The sequence below is a fragment of the Heloderma suspectum genome, chromosome 4 (assembly GCF_057233095.1).
Source record: "Heloderma suspectum isolate Gila_16-S chromosome 4, 16-S_ref, whole genome shotgun sequence".
Taxonomy (NCBI): Eukaryota; Metazoa; Chordata; class Lepidosauria; order Squamata; family Helodermatidae; genus Heloderma; species Heloderma suspectum.
The window spans coordinates 163234549-163254676 of record NC_139461.1 but is presented as its reverse complement, the minus strand read 5'-3'; the positions used below and the strand labels follow the sequence as shown (position 1 = coordinate 163254676).

The 20128-nt window shown below is 47.9% G+C and overlaps 1 protein-coding gene across 4 annotated transcripts in view; it reads left to right on the top strand.

The window, feature by feature from the left end:
* Positions 1-1487: 1487 nt before the first annotated feature.
* NOS1AP (nitric oxide synthase 1 adaptor protein) overlaps positions 1488-20128 on the top strand; it is an 89792-nt gene continuing 71151 nt past the window's right edge. For all 4 annotated transcript variants that reach the window (XM_084850974.1, XM_084850975.1, XM_084850973.1 and 1 more), the window contains exon 1: positions 1488-1712. In XM_084850974.1, the coding sequence (XP_084707100.1) occupies positions 1590-1712 (123 nt within the window). In that variant the 5' untranslated portion in view covers positions 1488-1589. The remainder of the gene's footprint in view (positions 1713-20128) is intronic.

Below are 20128 nucleotides of genomic sequence, written 5' to 3'. Positions count from 1 at the left end.
TTCTCCTCTCTCCACTTCCTCCCTGCCGTGCCACTACTTTCTGGGTGCACAGCAAGGAGGACTTGGCTACCTGGGCTGAATCCCCACCCCTGGGCCACCCAGAGGGAGAACTCGGGCGAGAGGCGCGCTATGGTTGTTCCTTGCATGCCGTGACTCTACGCTGCATCGCCCAGAGAGAGAGGGCACTTCCAAGTGAAGCTTTTAAGGCACCGCCACCACCCACGGGATTTTGTGTGGTGGGGGCGGACATCGTCATCTTCCATGTGCAAGGCTTCTGTTTTCCCATGGCTTCTTTCGCCTTTTCGCTTACTGAAGAAAACCCTGGTGCTTCCAGGCGAAGGGGTCCTAGCACTAACTATGAGAAGGCACTGTGCAGCTATTCCATATTTTTTTATTTAATCCATTTTCCATGGGAAGAAAAAGGATGGAAGTAGCAATGGGAGAGTTGCAGGGGCCCTCTTTTCCCTGCGGGATAAAAGCCTTGTCGGGAAGCACCTGCCACCGACGCCAGAGAGACAGAACTGCTGCACAATGCCTTACCGGGCATCTCTACACCAGCCTAAAATCCTGCATTTAAAATGGGGCTTTGTGTTTCCATTTTAAATGCAGGATCACAACTGACTCCCTTTACACAGCCTCCCGCCCCTTCCCCCGTATCTGAGTCTTCCATTATCTTTCATCCATCTCGCTCCTCTTCTTGCCGCTTTAACTCTTTCCACGGAGGAAACTGAAGCGGAACACGACCGGGTAATTTGATAGCTCGTTATCTGCTATCTATTAAAAAACGGAACAAAGGGCATTTAGCGCAGGAAAGTCACGGCGTCATGTAAAGAGCCCGTAAACTTCCGTGAAGGAGTAATCCCAATCGCAGGATAAAAGCTCCGTGTGAGGCAGGGAATGCCAGGAGCCCTCCGTCCGGAAGCCCCGAGTTGGCGGGCAGGAAGAGCGCAGGTCGCGCCCGGCTCTGCGCCACATCATGGGCCCAATCCACCCCGCCCTGGTGCCGAGGCGGAGGGCAGCCAGCAACAGCTGCTGCTCGGCTGCTTTTCCTCGGACGTCGAAGTGGCCGCGTCACCCACGCTTCTGGAAACACGCGGAGCAGCCTGGCTCAGAGGGAGGACGAGCGGCTGACTGCTCCGGGCAAGAGCCGGCCGCCTTGGAAGCCCAACCCGCCCCGGGGCGCCCTCAGCGCCGCCTGCTGGGCCCAGCCTTCGTGCGGGCCGCTGCGCTGGCCGGCTCGGCAGCCGCAAACGAACGCAAAGGCAGGAGGCGCGCCCGGAGGCGCCTCCTCCGATCCCGGCCCCAGGCGGCCTCGCCGGCGGGTCTCGCGGCAAGGAGGGCGCCCTCCCGAGGCGGGCCCGGCGGCGGCCTCTCCTCTTCCTCGCCCGGCTTGGCGCAGGCCCGACAGCGGCGCGGCCTCCCAGCTGCGGCGCCCCGGGAGCGAGCCACTCTCCGCCCGCCGCCCCGCCCCCGCCCCGCCCCACTCCGGGTCGGGGCGGAGGTGGCGGCCGGTGCCGCCGCGCCGCGGCCTGCGCCGGTCAGTCTGCCCTGGGCGCGCGGCTCGCCCGGCTTCTCGCGGCGCCTCCGCCATGCCCGTCGGTGCCTCCCCCTCGGCCAAGTCCCGCTACAGCCTGGTGGACGACAGGCACGACCTGCGCGTCCCGCTGCACAACGACGACGCCTTCCAGCACGGCATCGGCTTCGAGGCCAAGGTAGGGCCGCCCGGGAGACGGGCAGGCATCACCCGGGAGCTCTCGACGCGCCCTCGACACGTCCAGAGCGCTCCTGAGAGGGTGCCGAGCGCCCCGCCAAGGCACGGCGAGGCATTCCTCCCCTGGGCTGAGTGCGCCGAGAGCTTCGGGCGGGCCCTCGGCAGGCGCGGGCCCTGGCTTCGCTGGTCGTCGGGGGCTTCCTCCGCCCCTGTGTCCGGAGCAACTTGGCTCGGCCCCAAACTGGTCGTTGCGTGAGGGCGATGTGGTCTGCGTGTGCTCGAGCGCACGCTTGCTGCCTTCACAGGCTTCACGCTGGAACCTGAAGTCCTGGGACGGGCGGAGCCTTGCTTCGGGGGCTTTGGCGTCCGCTGCTGGGCGCTTGCTGGCAGGCATTCGGGGGGGCGGGGGAGAGCGCGGGTCCCAGGCCCCCCGCCGGCAAGGTTGGCTTGACTCGGCCGATTGCCTTCTTCCTTGCAGTTGCCCTGCAGTCGTGTCCTTGTGCCGCCTTCGGGGGTTGAGGTTGGCGTAGTTGCCGTTTGCTTCTGCGGATGGCCCCTAAGGGTGGGGCAGCAGCGCCAGGCTCAGCCTGTTTTGGGGCGGTCCACGCTGCACTGCTCTTGTTGCAAAAGGCACCATGCCTTAGCAACGTCGGCAGGCTGGTTGATGTTTCCATCCATGCATCGGTTCGCCTTGCTTGTAGTCTAGTGTCCTTCCTTGCATTGTGGGAATTCCATTTTCAGGTTTGCACGGAGTAGGGGCTTCCTCCCTTTGTTCTGCTTAGACTCATCGCCTGAAGGTCCTGGAGCAGGTGTTCCTCAGCTGCGGTCTTTATTCCTGGAGCAGGTGCTCTGTCCTCTTTCCTTCATGTAAATAAATAGTGCAGCAATTACACAGTGATCGTTTTAGCGCTTGGCTTGATCAGGACTGGTGCTACTGAACTATGGGTTCTGCGGACCTCATGCTGAATTGTTGCCTTGCTATCTTTCTCCCCCCGCCACCGCCCCATCAGATGGCTTCCAGAGGGCTCTGTCTGTGCCAGATACTTTGGCACCACTTTGTCATGTCAATGAAGCATCTCTTTGATTGAAATTACTCTGATGTGCTCAGATCTTGGACTTTTGTTCCCTTAATGAGAGTGACTATTCCAGTATGCTCTACAGGGGTGATTTGGGGAGAAAATGGGATCACTTACACTAATTAATAGTTAACTATGATAAGGAATTCTCCTGTGCAGTGCAGGGCAAGATAGTTACAATTGTAATTTCCCCAGTGCTCTCAGCCTACATTATGCTGATCACTCCCTGCTTTTAGAAAAATTGAACATTGCTCATGGAGTCTCTCCAGCGTTCAGGATTGACCTTATCACAAGGCAAGTGAAGGCAGCTACCAGGGCAGCAGTTTGTAGAGAACTGCACCTTTGATGAAATGGCAAGTAGGCGGGGTTTTCTTCTCAGCATCTTGGTATATCATATGTGCTCCAGTTGTCTGTGAAAACCAGGCAAGAGGGTTTGATGGAAGGAATGTAAGAGGGGGGCAGGCAACAGGCCCTAGTGGCACCAGGAAGGGGAGTGTGAGAAGTGCTGTGCAGCAGGAGCTGGGCACGGCACATGGATGAGTTGGAGAGTACCAGATAGCAGCGAAACATCTGGGTTTGGGGCTCATTACAGAGACAACTTACCCATTATTAGACAGCCTAGGGACAGAGCAAAATGGATAAGTGACAGGAGCTTAAGTGTCCAGTGTCAAGGATTTATTATTTCCCCTAGGCTCCTAAAATGTTGATGGATTGCAGCAAGGAAATTTGGGGGGCCTTTGTAACCTGTATCACACAAACAACCACAAAAAGTCTGTATCAGCTGCTTCTGTACACTTTGTATCTAAACTTGCCATTCCTGTTGTTTATATCCCATCCCATATCTTATCCAAGTTAGTGCTCCATTTCCAAGTTAGATAAAAGTACTACTCTCCATGCAAAATACCTTATAGGCATTTGGGCAGGTATCCTACTGCATCCATCACTCATTAGACTGCTGGTCCCCTTATACAATCAGATAATTTCTTTAAAGGCAACACTGGGTTATGTATATTGCCACCTGCTCATTCGTCCCAATAACTTGTTTTGTTTTTGTAGCATGGGGGGATGAGGGTTCTCTCACTGCCCAGCCCTGACTGAGTTTCATAGTATCACTGTTGTCCCTTCTACATGTGTGAATCAGTAATTGCTGCTTAGGCAAGGGCCTTTCTTTGTTTGTTTTTACAGCAGCAGAGCTTATGGACTACAATGAGTCACTTTAAGGTGCTTGTAAACACTTGTTTGCCTGGTTGCCTGTAGCAAATACGAATTGCCTCTAGGTGACCAGGCAAGGAAGCATAATAGAAGTTGGCTGTTCTTTCTTTTATGCCACAAATGACTAAAGTAAGGGGCAAGCAAGCTAGGAGCAAGCAAGCTACCCTAAGTTTCATGGTGGAAGGGCAAGATACAAATGTGACAGTATTTAAACACACACACTAGTAAAAGGGATGTAGGTTAGGGAAGGCTTTCAGTTACTTCTTTATGACAGCATTTGCTGGCCAAAAGTTCACCCCCACACACACAATACTTCTGTAGTCATGACTAACATTGGATAGTTAATGTGGTGGTCTATTGTTTATCTGTCATATTTGTATCTTGCCCTTCAACCATGAAATTTAAGGTGGCATACAAGGGTATTATGCCAGTCCTGCAAATAAGTCAGCAAGAGTTACTAATAGGGTTGGAATGCTACTCCAGTCAAGTATTGTCAATAGGTCAGTTACCTATCCTTTCCTCGCAATCAGATATTGTCAAAATGAACTGCCAATGACTCCATCTTGCTTTCAGCAGGATCCAAAGCGTATCCTTCCATGTACTCTGACTATCTGCTCATTAAAACTCAAGTGAGGGCTAGGAGCAGATATAACCCGGGAGCATTCAAACAGGGGTGCTTGCAAAAGCAAGCAAGGAAGCTGATGCTTCCTGATGCTGATGTCAGGAAGCTGATGCTATTTCCATCACTTCTGCCTGGGAGAATGCCCCAAGGAGGGAGGGCACCTCCACTGCCTCCCCCTGCCCTGCCCTGCCCTGGGTAAGTTACTGGGCCCTTGGGGAGCAGGGGGAGGTGGAAGTACCAGGGGATGCTCTGCAAGCTTTCCCTCATAATGTTCTCAACTGTCAAGGTCTCAAGTGGTTCTCTTGATTTGAAGGCTCAGCGCCTGATGGAGTTAGTAGGAGGATGCTCATGCGTTTGTTGGATTCACGTCTGGCTGCCAAAAAGGCAGGCCTGCAGGCACTGGGCAAAGTAAAACACATGAGATACTGCTGCAAGTGAGACATTTGGAAGTTGGGGAAAGCCCAAGCCACTCTTTTGCTCTAATAAGCTGCTTTAACAACACTTAACCATTTTTTGACCAAATACCCATGTCTGGTTACTAACCCACTTTTTAAAAACAGCTAGTTTGCTTGCCCTTGTGTTAGTCTTTGGTGGCATAAAAAGATGAAGAGCCTAACTTCTATAACACTTCCTTGCCTGGTTGCCTAGGGGCCTGCATGCATCTATGCATTACCTTGGTCTTTCAGACTCCATCCTTCCCCCCTGGTGGTGGGGGAACGCTAAGGCTCAGGACCCTTCCTGCACTTTGCTTTTCATTTGGGTTAAAGAAAATGAGGGGGTACAAGATTGAAGACGTTGAGCGGGGGAGACACACAAGACTGGGGACAGACAGGCATTGGGGCAAGTGTCTGTAAAATTTTGAGATGGCACTGAAGTCAGCAAGAGAAAGGAGGAGGCAAGTCCCACTTTTCAGTAACTATGCAAAAGACTGCATGCGCAACCTCTCCCTCAAATGTATACAAATGCACACAGCAGCAGCACCTGCCTGCCTGCCTGCCTCTCACTCACCCCCCACCCTTCCAGGCACACAGCAGTAGCATCTCTCCCCCACAGAATTTCTATTGGCATATGTTTGCCAGTATATTACCCAGCATTTATAATAGGAATTTTGAAACCTCGTAATTTTAAGAATAGACATCAGATTTTAAGCAGTCTGCAGAGGGCAGACCACTGCAATATCCCCTGTTTTTGACCTGATCTAAACTGGTAAATGTTAGCAGCTTTGTTGATAGGTGGAATATAAATATTGTTAATAATTGTAAACTCCCTTGAGTGGTTTATAATTGTGAATTGTCTTGAGTGGTGCCTTTGGGTGGAAAGGTGGGATATAAGTTTTTTTAAATAAATAATACTAAATAAATGAAGCCGTTGAAAGTTTGATTTCAATTGGCAGAAAAATGGTTGCAAACAATGGGACTTCTGCAGTTCAAAGCAAACTTGTATACTTCTGTAACTCAATACTTTTTCACTTGATTATTAATCCCTCTCCCCCGATTACATAATTCACCAGGTAGATTCTACATCCAAAATTTCATGTGGACAGGACAAATGTTCTTGGTTTTACAATGAATAAAAAATTCAGGCTTTAAAAATAGTAGAATGTTGGAAAAAGAAAGATGTTTCTGCAGCTCCACAATTTGGGGAAATAAAGATTTGGAAAATGACTTTCCCAAGGCTTCACAATGAGCTCATGGCACACATCACGCTTGAAGTCACATTTTCCAGATCGGTGCCCAACTCTGTGTCCACTGGACCCAAAATGCATAAGACTCTGTAATTTAATTTAATCTGTGAATAAAGAATATCCTTAATGCCATCAGGTAACTTTTCACAGCAGTGTACAATTCTATAACTACTGTACTTCACAAAAAGTATTTGTTAAATTATTTTGGTGAATAGATCCTCTACCCAATTAGGTGTTAGTTAAATTACTAACCTGTCTCTATCTCATCCCCATTTCTTCTGGTTTTGGATTGTTGTGCAATTAAGTTTTGTGTAAGAAAGAACAACAACAAAAAGTTCACAAAGAAAATGAGGGCACACACACAGAGTGAGCTATGCCACCTCTAGGGTTTGGTGTTAGGACAAGTGAAGAACAAAATAGGTGGGTGTGCTGGTCAAACATGTGTCAGAGAGCATGAGAGAGCATGCTATATAAGCAGAAGCAAGAAAAATATGTGTGGCAGTAAGGGAGGCTCCACCAGCTCTAGGAGAAACCCAGGCCAAAAATAACAGTTTGGGACTTTGGGTGGGAAAGACTGGATTTTAAAAAAATGTTTATTCTGCTGGGAAACCTTTGGCAGGAAAGGACAGTACCCTCATATATGGCACCCATGGTCAAGATCTCATTGCCCCCACTTAGGCTCCATGCTGGTTCTTTAAAATCCATTCGCAATTATGCATGTTTTATTTTGTAACTTAACTAGAGAGTTACAAAGCTCATTGCATTTTCTCACAGAGATTAATAGGTTGGTATTGCTTGGTCATTGGTGTTTGCCTCATTCATTCCCCTATCATCAGGATTTCAGTAAATCAGAGCTGGTTAGTTCTGTTTGATGGGATGTAATAGTCAGCTCCCCCAACAATCCTTCAATGTAAGCCTTTAAGTCTCTCTCAATCTTCAGGCCTCCTGCAAGTATCCAAAGTGGAGAGATAAAAATCCCCTCCAGAACTGATATGTTGGTGTCCCAGGGGGAAGAAGTGTACATGCTTAAAGGTTTCCATTAAAAGAAGGTTTCATAACATTGTACTGACCTTCCTCCTCCTCCTCCTCTTCAGGGTTCCTTTAGACAACTATTGCTTGCGTGAAGTTGAGTTCAAGGAACTCCTGTATATTAAGGTCTTTTCAAAGTTACAGTGTAGGCCATTCTGATAAATGGTACTCCTATTTAGTTCACCTCTAATGATACTATATAGTTCTTTGTGAATATTGGAGGCTGGCAAGAAGAGATTGAGCAGGATGGAAAGATCAGAGAATGGAGTTTGAAGGGGCAGTGGCAGTGGGGATCGGAAGATGACTGGTAATGCCTCTTCCATTTTCCAGTTCCTTCCCTGTTCCAGGATGTTTAGGGTTGGTGGTGAGTGATACCTTCCAGTCTCTTGCTACTGATGTTCAGTGCCAGATTGCTGATGATAATTCAGTATTTGCATTTTGGACTGTAATTTAAAAGCATTCCTGTTTTTAAATTACAGGGAGGATGATTTTGAATTAAACAGTAGGAACTTGAAGGAGGAGTGCAGCACTGGCTGCCTGGGGAGGTTGTGAAATCATGTCCTTTAAAGGTTTCTCAGAAAAAAAGAAGTCATCAGGTGGGTGGTTTAGACACAAGAGATCATGGGTGTCTGGGACCTAGTGAATCGTGTGTTTGGGTGTTCAGTAAATCTCAGAGGGAAATGGTTTCCCCCAACAATTGTGTTGGGGCTGAAGTGAGGCTGAGCCCTTCCCATCCCAAGCAGATGGGAAGCAGAGGATGAAATTGGGCCCAAAGAGAGACAATTCCCCACACTTTCCCCTCCCCCACTGGTACTTTGGGAGGAAAGGGAGCGCTCAGCCTCCCTTTGGCCCTGAAACAACTGTCATGAAAAGAGATTTGAGATCAGAGACAATGTGCCAAAGGATGCATAGTCTTGAGCAATATCCTTTCTGAGGTGCAGTGACCAGAACTGTACACAGTATTCCAAGAAAGTACCTCTCCCATTGTCCCTATCAACCCTGCCTCTGCGCAGTGCCCCACCAGACTATGCCCTGGCCAATTGCTCCTTGCCAGCCTCCAATATTTATGTAGAACTAAACAGGAATACAGTTTATTAGAATGACCTACCCTGTCTTGCCTCAGGGCTAGCACCTGCACACTGCCCTCTGCTGTCAGAATATTGTCTGGTGCGGACAAAAATATGCAGGTGCCCATTCACTGCTGGAGCTGCTGGGATATCTTACGTGGCAGAAGGAAATGCACAGGTACCCGCCCAAGCCTGGGAATGTCAGGGTGGCTGGGTTGTTTCAGTTCCCCAAGGAGTTGAGGGGTCTCTCCCATTGGTTCCCAGCATGTCTACACACCCACTTTCCTAATATGTAGGACATTGTGTTTTCAGGGGGAGGGGATTCTTTGAGTCTAAGCAGGTGGCTGGCTAACTCAGGAGAAGCTGTCAGTTAAGGTGCTCTTCCGATATTAACTTAATGAAATAGGTGAGTGATATCTCTGCAACTTTCTTTGCAGAGCATCATCGTGTGTGTGTGTGTCTGTGTGTGTGTGTGCGCACGAGTGAGAGAGAGAGAGAGAGAGGCAAAAAGAAGAGAATGGATGGCGTTAGGCAGCATAAAACATAGTGAAAGTTCCGTAATCTCCTGAGTCTTGTAGAGAAGGCTGTGCATAAACATACACTTCTGAAAGTTGCAGTGACATAGAACTCTGGTGAGCCAAATGGAGCCCTCTTGTTCATTGGACAAAACAGCAATCGCTGTGCACAGATACTTGAGATTGTACATGCTACCCTGTTTTCTTGCTTTTTCTCTTGGTCATGTGAATTTCCTCTAAGGTTACACATTTTTTCATGTCAGCTCTGCTTGCGTGATTCAGTAGCCACAAGATGGAAAAGAAAAGGTCTGGCTTGCTAAGTGTCACAGGTTTTGACTTGATGTAGCATTTATCTTCACGGGGGTGGGAGGCAAATGAAATTGATGCTTTTGGTTACAGCACTGGATTTCTGTATCATATTTAGATTAATCATACTTTCAACTGTGCTGGACATTAGGGGTCTTCAACCTTTTGGGGTCAGTGGGCATATTTGGAAATTTGAGCAATCATTATGGACTCTGCCACAAAATGGGTTCCATAGAGGGACTCCTTAGTCACAAAATAGCTGCTATCGGGACCTGCATAACTTGCCCAAGAAACTTTGTAGAAGGCAGGGGATGGGTTTGAGCCCCCAATCCCAAATCGTACATTTGCCCCCACAAAGCACAACAAAATACTCCTTTCAGAGTCAGTCTCGAGGGTAAGCATGGTTGGGCACCTGCCAAGGGCCCATACCCCAGTATGGGCCTGCTGACAACAGCCCCCTGGACTTGCTCCTCCTCTTCACCACTGCAAGCTGCTTGTTCACCTGCTCCTCATTCTGGCCCAGACAACAGTAATGGTGAGAAGGAGCAGCAGCAGATGCCATGGCCTACTTGCTCACTGGCTCTCTGCCTGTCACGCAAGCAAATAATGAGAAAGAGGATGAGAGCAACAGCAACTGGTGAAAATGGTGGTGAGAAGGTAGACACACTGAGGGAGGAAGCCCATTGATGGTGTCTTACCCAAGGGCTTTCCAAAACCTGGAGCTGGCACGGACTCATTTCATTGACGTTAAACTAGTAATGCTCAGAAACACACACATACCCCCCCAACACCCCCCTCAAATCATACAAAAACCCACAGACAAAACACATAAGACTCACACCCCACATAAAAACATACATGCAGACTTACAAAAATACATATGCAACACACACACCAACCACAGCTAAACACACAAACCCCACACCTCACAAAAGAACTAGGCAAAACACCCCCAGTCCATTCCCCACTGCTCCTCCAGCCCCAGTTTGCTCCTGAATGTTTCCAGGTTGCATCCACTGCCCTCCAAGTCACTCCCTGCTACCCCCAGCACCCAGAGCTTACCAGGCAGCAGCAGAGTCCCCCACTTGCCTTTCAGAGACAGTTTTGTCGGCTGGCTGGGCATGCTGGAAAGCAAAGCACTAGCCTCCAAATGCCCTGGCCTTTTCCCTCATTAAGAGTGCTTCTGGTCCCACATAGGGCAGCATTCTGGGAGAAGGAGAGTAAGAGTGTGGGACAACTGGAGGGGTGTGTGTGTGTGTGTGTGTATAGATGTAGATAAATTTTAAAAAATTTGGAGGTGCAGGGTGCTTTGGTGGGCACTAAGGGAGGAGTTTGGGGGCATCATGGTGCTTGGGGGCACCACACTGGGGGACCCCAGCATTCCATGAATCAAAATCTTGAACCTTGCTAAATCCAAGGTGCTGCATTCCTCCTCTCCAGTAAGCCAGTCACTCGATCAAAACAAGGAAACCAAGTTTGTATGACATGTTCAGTCTTTTAAAGATGCGTGTTGGCTTCTTGCGCAAGCTGGCAAACTGCATGAGAACCTCCTGCTGGAATAGCAACTTCTGTTTTTAATTAGTAAGTACATACTTATATGAATGGTGGACACCAGCCAGGGCTTCTGGATGATTTCACTAAACAGGTGAAACAAGGCAGCTCACAGCAATGGATTCCTTGCTGACCAGGAGCCTTGTGAGTCAGAGGGGATGGATGAATGTGGGTGATATACCTGGTGTTGCAGTAACTGACTGCTCCATTTTAATGTTATGATTAATGAGCGAAGGAATACTTAACTGGCTTTGCCAGAGGCATGGAAAACTATTCTGTGCCAGCACTGAAATGTAATGAGGAGGAAAGTTTCAGCAAATTTGACAGAAAACTAAAATTAGCAAGGGATCTTTCATTCTCCAGTGCTCTGCTTTCCCATTTCATTTTATTTTTAACATTTCTATCCCTCTTTTCTTTCACTGCGGGATTCCAAAGTGGTTGTCATAAAAATATAAAAATAATTGAACATTATCAAAACAACATAAAGTCAGTAATCCAAACAAACAGATAAGAGCCATTAAGAAAATATAGCTCATCAGCAAAGACTTCTTTAAAGAGCCTAGCCTTCTCTGGTTGCTGGAAGGCATATAGTGACAGGCCATACTGATCTACCTAGGGAGTCTCAGCACCACAGCGGAAAAGGGCTCATGCCTAGCTGGCAGCAGCATTTTGGACCAATTGACATTTCCAAATGCTTTTCAAAGGCAGACCTACATAGAGTTCACTACAGTAGTCAAGGCTTCTGGCAAATGCATGACCTTAGCCAGATCTGTCTTCATTAGGAAAGCAAAACATGTCCGAGCTTTATTGCACTTCTTGTAACAAGGCAGTTTTTTTGGCCTATCTAGATTATCTCTCAGATATGGGCTACTAGTTTTCCTATTAATAAAGAGTCAAGGAATGAGAACACTATGAAATGTAATTCAGAAAGCTATTTGGGAATTGGATATTTATGTCTTTAGTGTAGTGCTGTGTGTGTGTGTGTGTGCGCGCGCATATGTATATATATATATATATATATATATATATGTATGTATATGTATATGTATATAAAAGAAAAGCCTCTAAAATTCATAATGGATACATTTTCTGTTAGCACCCAGACCTGAGGTGAGGAAACTTGGGCCATCTTCCCATATCCCTTTGTTGTTGTTCTGATGCCGTCCTCTCCGAGTGGGCCTTATCAGCCCGGGCTTGTGGGACATCAGAAAGGTTTTACTTTAAATAATACTAATGTTTATAATAATTATAATGATAATAGATTTAGTGGGAAGGACTAGAGAGGTGGTGGTGGTGGTGGTGGTGTATGTAGCTGGCTATAGAAACCAAGCTAGAGGAGGCTGGCTAAGCACCAGAAAAACTGAGTTGTGATTCTGGTGGATTGGAGTCTGTTGGATTCCAAAACTTAAATCAGCACCTAAGAGGTATTTTCACAAGTAACTCACTCCAAGGGAGTGGCAGTGGTTGCTGCTGGTACACAGATAGGATCATGCTTCCCTTCCCACATTGCTTTGTCTGCCCCAGAGAGACATTGAGCTCTTTCCTGCTGCTTTGTTTCTTCTTCGTTTGCTAGTATGTATGCGCATACGTAGGAAGGAAGGAAAGAAAGAAAGAAGAATGTCAGTATGTGCACAAGAGAGTAAGAACATATATTTGGTAGTGCAGAAAGCACACACAGAGACATGCTGATCAACCACACGGATCAGTTTTTAAATTGTCAGTGTGGCTCTTGGACCAGAAACTGTTCCTGCCCCTTACCTAAATTAATTATAATTTACATGGAAATTCCTGAAGACTGAGTCTATCCACTTCAAGATAAAATTTGCTTTCTGTATATCCCTTGGAATTGAATTTTAGTTCCCTAAATCTGGCATGGTGCATCATGTGCTATGTAGTAAACTTCCTGAGATGGGCCTAGAGATTGTTCCCCTCACAGCTGCAAAAAAGAGCAAAGTTACATCTATTGAGCAAGAACATGTGCCACATACTAACCTTTAAAAAAAAACAAAACACCTCTGTATCCTCATGCCTAGATTAGTCACATTAGATTGCTCCTACCCACCTGGGGAATCGCACAGTGGATGAGACACTACAGAATTACATAACCAATCACGTTTGTCTATGTGATGATGTAACTGAGGGCAATGGAAATGAATAACCAAAAAAAAATTGCTAAAAATTTTTCTGGTACTACAGATCTTCACAGAAAACAGTGAATGGATTTGGCTTGGCTCTAAGGTGATATCAGAGTCACGATATCAAGATAAGATGAGACCTTTTTCAAAACGTGGTTTTCCTTGGGATGGTCAGCTTATGGAGGGCTTTGGAGTTGCAGTCATCCAGCAAGGAAAACTGGCCTGCTGATTGTGGCAACTCAACAGGGGGATGGATAGTCAGACTTGTATTTATATATACATACTTATACCCTACCTTCAGTACTGTTACAAGCAGATTGAAATATGATGCAGCCAGGAGACAGGCCACAGTGATTTATAAAAGCAGTGGCATTGAAGATGTTTTGGAAGAGGCAAACCTTGCTTTTAGAAAAATATGTAAACTCGGTGGTATTTGTAAGCCATTTAGCAGGAAGCTTTACCAGAGGCAAGAGCAGGGGTGGGCAACTTGTGGCCCTCCAGATGTTATTGGACTGTGACTCCCATCATCCCTTGCCATTGGCTATGTTGGTTAGGAGCTGCAGCCTCGTCATCTGGATGGCAACAAGTTGCCCACCGCTGGCCTAGAGGCTGGGGCAGAAAAGGCACTTCACCTTCCTACAGCTGATGTTACTTCTAGAGAAAGGACTCTTAACAGGACCCCTTCCATGGAGCTTAACTAAACAGGGGCTCATGAGGGGAGATGGGCACTCAGGCCTTAACAGCCAAAGCTGCTGCCTTGAACTGGGCCTGGAAACCAGTGCAGGCTGCAAAGCTGATTGAGTATCTTCTTTCCTCTCCAACTCTAAGGGCCAAACGAAAGATTCTTCAAACCACGCCTAACAAATCTATGCATGATTGGATTATTTACTTCAACATAAGCGTGTGTGACCCCAATTTGGATTGGGACCATGGTACTCCTGGAGGGGGATTTAAACTTTCTGCCCTCCCATGTTTGTCCTGAAATTACACGCCCCTGCTGAAAGGGGTTTTAAAAAGTGGGGGTAGACCCTCTTCATTGATTCCAATATTCTAGTTTTTCATTTTTGACACCCCCCGTGGGGTGGGGAGGAATTTCAGTATGAAAATGGGAGGGGGAAAGCTTCCCCCCAACCCCCAAGTGCCATAGTCCCAATCTGAATTGGGGCCACGTGTGCCTACACTGAGGTAAACAATCCAATCACACATACAGTACAGCTTCGCTGTACTCAGCTCTGCTGTATGTGATTTGAAGAACATTTAGTTTGGTCTTAATGTGCTGCAGCTTCCATCTGTAGTTCAAGGGCAGCCCCATATAAACTGCATTCCAGTGCCAGATGTTTTGGACTTCAACTCCCATCAGCCCCAGACAGCATGGCCAATGGTCAGGGATGCTGGGAGCTGTAGATCAAAACATCTTGAGGTCACCAGGTTGGGGAAGGCTGCAACAGTTTCCCCTCAACAATACAAATGTGTTAATGACCGTGGTGAGATCCCTGCTTTTCCAGGGAATAGAGCAGCAGGTGAAACGGATAATAGACGCCCCTAGCCGTAGTCAGTGCACGGTTTTTCAGATATGAAGTCCTAGGTGCAGGAACAATTTGAGAAACTCATGCTCTGGTTTTCAAAGATTTTTAATGCCCGAATGGGCGCAGATTATCTAGCAATGAACTTGGATATTGAGGAGTTTTCTACACAAGACTGGCCATCTCAGGGTAAAAAATCCAACAAGGCTGGGCAGGCACGGTTCCATTTAATAATAATAATTATTATTATTATTATTTATATCCCGCCTTTTCCCCCAATACTGGGACTCGAGGTGGCTTTACAACATTAAAACTTATACAATTAAAACCTATAAATAGAAATATAAATACAAGTGTACAAAAGTTAAAATATAATTAAATCATCAATAGTAACATCGTAAAAATATCAAAACATTAAAAGACAACAAGAAAAATAGTATCCATCTGTCATATTTTCACAGGTCCAGACTAGTTATCCCCAAAGGCCTGCTGGAACAAAAAAGTTTTTACACGCCTACAAAAGCATATCAAGGAGGATGACACTCTCGCCTCCCTGGGAAAGGAGTTCCAGAGCCTTGGGACAGCCAGCTAGAAGGCCCTTTCCCGCATTCCCACCAGGCATGCCTGTGATGGTGGCGGGATGGCCAGAAGGGCCTCACCTGAAGATCTCGGCATGAGCAGGCTCATAGGGGAGAATACGGTCTTTCAGATAACCTGGACCCAAGCCATATAGGGCTTTATAGGACATGACCAGCACTTTGAATTGTGTCCGGAAACAGACTGGGAGCCAGTGAAGCTGTTTTAGCAGGGGAGTTGTATGCTCCCTGTAGCCAGCCCCAGTTAGCAGTCTGGCAGCAGCTCTTTGAACCAGCTGAAGTTTCTGAACACTCTTCTGAGGCAGCCCCACATACAGTGTGTTACAGTTATCGAAATGGGATGTAACTAAGGCATGTGTTACTGTGGCCAAGTCAGACATCTCAAGGAATGGGCACGCTGGTGCACTAGCTTTAACTCCTGGCCACTGCTGAAACCTGGGCATCCAGGCTCAGGGCTGAATCCAGAAGTACACCCAAGCTGCGAACCTGTGTCTTCAGGGGGAGTGAAGCACAAGCTGGATCCCTATTCCCTGATCTACCTTTCGACTGACCAGGAGCACCTCTGTCTTGTCTGGGTTAAGCTTCAATTTGTTTGCCCTCATCCAGTCCATTACTACAGACAAACACCTGTTCAGCACCCAAACAGCTTCCTTGGCATTAGATGGAAAGAAAAAGTAGAGTTGGGTGTCATCAGCGTACTGGTGACACCGAACCCCAAAACACCAGACAACCTCTCCCAGTACTTTCATGTATGTTAAATAGCATGGGGGACAAAACAGAACCCTGAGGACTCCACTAGGGGTGCACGAAAGTCACTTACCTGGTCTCGCAGCTTTTCGCGGTGGGGGGGAGGCGCTTCGCTGCTCTCCCCGTGAAGTTCAGGCTGGGGGGGGAGGCTTCCCGCCTCGCCCGACCGAAATTCAGGCCGGGGAGGAGGCTTCCTGCCTCGCCCGGCCGAAATTCAGGCCGGGGAGGAGGCGCCTCGCCTCACCCGGCCGCGAAATTAAAAGTTAAAAAAAAAAAACAACGACCCCGTGATAGGCTACGTGACGATTAACGTAGCCTATCACGGCTAGATCTGCAAAGTCAGCCGTGATAGACTACGTAAATCGTCACGTAGCCTATCACGGGTGACTTAAAAAAAAAAAAAAAAGCGCGTATGCAAATGGCGGCCCCCATAGGGAGCCGCCTTTTGGGTTCCTTATTTGGTCGCTGTAGTCTACGTAAATGTTTACATAGACTACGGCGAAAGTAAGGGCAATGCTATTTGCGTTGCCCTTACTTTCGCCGTAGTCTATGTAATCTTTACGTAGACTACAGCGACCAAATAAGGAACGTGAATGGCGGCTCCCTATGGGGGCCGCCATTAGCCGTACGCGCTTTTTTTTTTTAAGTCACCCGTGATAGGCTACGTGACGATTTACATAGCCTATCACGGCTGACTTTGCAAATCTAGCCGTGATAGGCTACGTTAATCATCACGTAGCCTATCATGGGGGCTTTTTTTTTTTTTCTGTTATTGGAACGGCAGCGGCGGCAGCCGGTCAAAAGACCGGCTGCCGCTCCCGCCCCTGAAGAAGACCCGACGAACCGCCGGCCGGACCCGCCGCCGGGAGGGACATTCGGGAAAGGTAAGTCCCGTCCCGGGGGGGGTGCGGAGAATTTCTCCCCGAAACTTGTTCGGGGGGCCGAACACGTTGGCACTCGGCCCCCCGAAGTTTCGGGGAGAAATTCTCCGCCATCCCTAGACTCCACAAGCCAATGACCAGGGAGTCGAACAGAACTCCCCCAGCACCACCTTCTGGTTCCACCCCTCCAAGAAGGAATGGAGCCACTGCAAAACAGTGCCTCCAAGTCCCATCCCAGTGAGGCAGCCCGGAAGGATACTATGGTCGCTGGTATCGAAAGCTGCTGAGAGGTCCAGCAGAACCAACAAGGACACACTCCCCCTGTCTAGTTCCCGGCCTAGGTCATCCACCAAGGCGACCAAAGCTGTTTCTATCCCATGACCAGGTCTGAAGCCAGATTGAAATGGATCTAAATAATCTGTCTCATCCAGGAATCCCTGGAGTTGGGAGGCCACCCTGCGCTCCAATATCTTGCCCAGAAATGGAATATTGGAGACTGGCCAATAATTATCCAAATATGGTGGGGTTCGGGGAGGGCTTTTTTAACAAAGGTCTCACCACCACCTCCTTCAGGCAGGCTGAAACTCTGCCTTGCCTAAGGGAGGCATTAACCACTCCCCTTACCCACTCAGCCAGTCCACCTCTGGCTGCTTTTATGAGCCAGGAAGGGCAAGGATCTAGAATACACGTGGTGGCTCTCACCTCTCCAAGGATCCTGTCCACATCCTCAGGCTGTACAAATTGAAAAGTATCCGACAACACTGGACAAGCAGGGGCCAAAGTTACATCCACTGGGTCTGTATCAACTATAGCGTCCAAGTCAGAGCGGATTCGAGCGATTCTGTCTGCAAAGTGCTGAGCAAATTGTTCACACTGGGCTGTCAAGAAGTTTAAATTCTCCTCTTGCAGGCTGGTGTGTAAAAGAACCCTAACCACTCAAAACAGCTCCGCTGGACGGCTCTTTGCAGATGCAATAGAGGCAGAAAAAAATATTTTCTTTGCTGCCTGTATTGCCACAGAGTAGGCCTTCAAATATGCTCTAGCCCATTTTTTATTGGGTTCACTTCGAGTTTTCTGCCAACGTCGCTCTAGTAGTCTTCTCCCTCGTTTCATCGCTGCCAGCTCCCTAGAAAACCAAGGTGCTGGTGCGGCTCCACTTCGTGAGAGAGGACACTCAGGAGAGATTGTGTCCACAGCCCTGGTCATTTCCCCATTCCAGAGATCGGCCAGAGCTTTGACAGAATCGCCTGCCAAGGCAATAGGAGAATCCCCAAGAGCTGTCAGGAAACCATTTGGATCCATCAGCCTCCTGGGGCGGACCATCTTAATTGGCCCTCCACCCCTTCAGAGGTTCCAAGTGCCAGCAAGTCTAAACCCCACCAGGTAGTGATCTGTCCATGACAACAGAACTATAGAGAGTTCCTCTACTCTCAGATCACTATCACCCCATCAAGCACAGAAAACGAGGTCCAGAGTGTGCCCAGCAGCATGGGTGCAGCCAGATACCTTCTGGGACAGACCCATGATTGTCATGGTGGACATGAAGCCCTGAGCCATTTAATATTTAAACACCAGTTATTTCATGTAAATGGAAGTCCCAAGGACAATGCTAAGGGTTATTTCACCTACTTATCAGACAGAGGTGCCAGTGTGGTGAACTGTATATTAGTCTCCACCTCCCTCTGGAATCATGTTTTACATTTAACAATAGAAAATAGAGCGGAAAGGGATCTCCCACCCCTCACATTGCCTCCTGGAAGATGTCAAAAACCTGGCAATAATATTCCAGGTTGAAGCTCACAGACTGGCAGGGCAACAAAGCAATACAGCCTGTCATATGGCTGGTTGTGGTTTGAAGGTGCTGGCAGCTGCTATATTGCTACGACGTCACACTTGGCTGAGAATGGCAGGGCCAAGAGACCAGATCCAGAGAGGAGGACCTCCCATTCTATGGGGAAGGACTTTTTAGTGCCTCTGCAGGTGAAAGTTTGGATCACATCAGGAAGGAGCAGGTGGCTGGGTCCTGCCTGAGGTAAACACTCACACCAGGCTAAACACCATCTTTAACTCCATCTGTCCTGTTCTTTCCAACTGGCTGGGAACCTTCTTACTCATGTGGAAATCCATCATGGCTGACACATGGGTACTTTCAACCATCAGCCACCGTTATGCTATCAAATTAGATGAAATTCTCCCCATGGGGTTTTTCTGCTCCACCCATCTGACCCCTGTGCTCAGGGAAGAAATTGCCACACTTTTGGACAAGGGTGCAATAGAAAGAATCACCTCTTTACAAAAGTTTGCCAGCATAGATGCATAATGAGAAATAAAAGTAAAAAAGACAACGACTGCTGAGAAATAAATTTTATCTAAACATAAGGAGAAACCTCGTAAGGGTACAAGTTACTTGACAGTGGAACAGACTGCCTCTGGGGGCATTGGGCCCTCCTTCTCTGGGGGTATTTAAGCAGAGGCTGGACAGTCATCTCTCAGGGGGCCTGTCGTTACCTTCTGCATTGTGCAAGAGATTGAATCAGATGACCCCCAAGGTACCTTCCAACTCTATGATCTTATGAAAAGTTTAAAAAAAAACAAAAACTGCTCCGTACAGTTTGCTATGTGAAACAGTCTATGTCACCCTGTTGCATGGTAGAACCTACCACCTCTGCATCCTGCGGGCATTCTTTAAAAATGGTTCATGCCTTGACAGCTTTAACCATTACGACAGGTATGCATTGCACTAACTCACTCATACTTAAAACACATTGACTTAGGGAGCGATCTTATGGCCCCTAGACATTGTCTAAGGGGCCATAGGATACTGGGGAGTCTCTTCTCCAAGGTCAGAGACAGCACTCTGACCTCAGAAGGCTGAGTTGGAGATCCAGCCCCCGCCCCCTGGTAGCCAGTGCAGAAAGAACCACACTGGCTGTCCTCTGAAGTTGGAAAATCAACCTCAGAAAAGGCAAAAAGGGGGCATTCTGGTGGGTGAGGAGGGGAGGAGAATGGAGAGGCCAGGATACAAGTTATCCTGAGCCTCTGCCTGCCTCCTTCCCTCCCCCTCCAAATCACCATTGTGAAATACGCAGGGTGGGAGAACATGGAGGTGAAGATCGCCTCTGCCACTCCTCCCACCCTGCATTGGATGATTGGAAGCCTCTGTGTTTGGGGGCTTCTGATAATCGAGGGTGCATTCAATAGGATTGATTATTTAGAGTGATATTTTAAAACAAGGAAGGTCAAGGCCTCTCCAGTCTGCTTAAATTTTGGCACACCACAAAAACAAAACAAACTGAAGGCATGTTTGGACTGCACAAAAAACAGTTGCAAACAAGAAGATATTTAAACTGCTATATCTCAGCCATTTCTTAACAGATGTTTTTGAAATTTGGACAGCTCATAGTGGTTGGCGTGAAGCATATACCTGGCATATTTCATACAATTGGGACAAATTGTCTTGATTTACAAGTAAT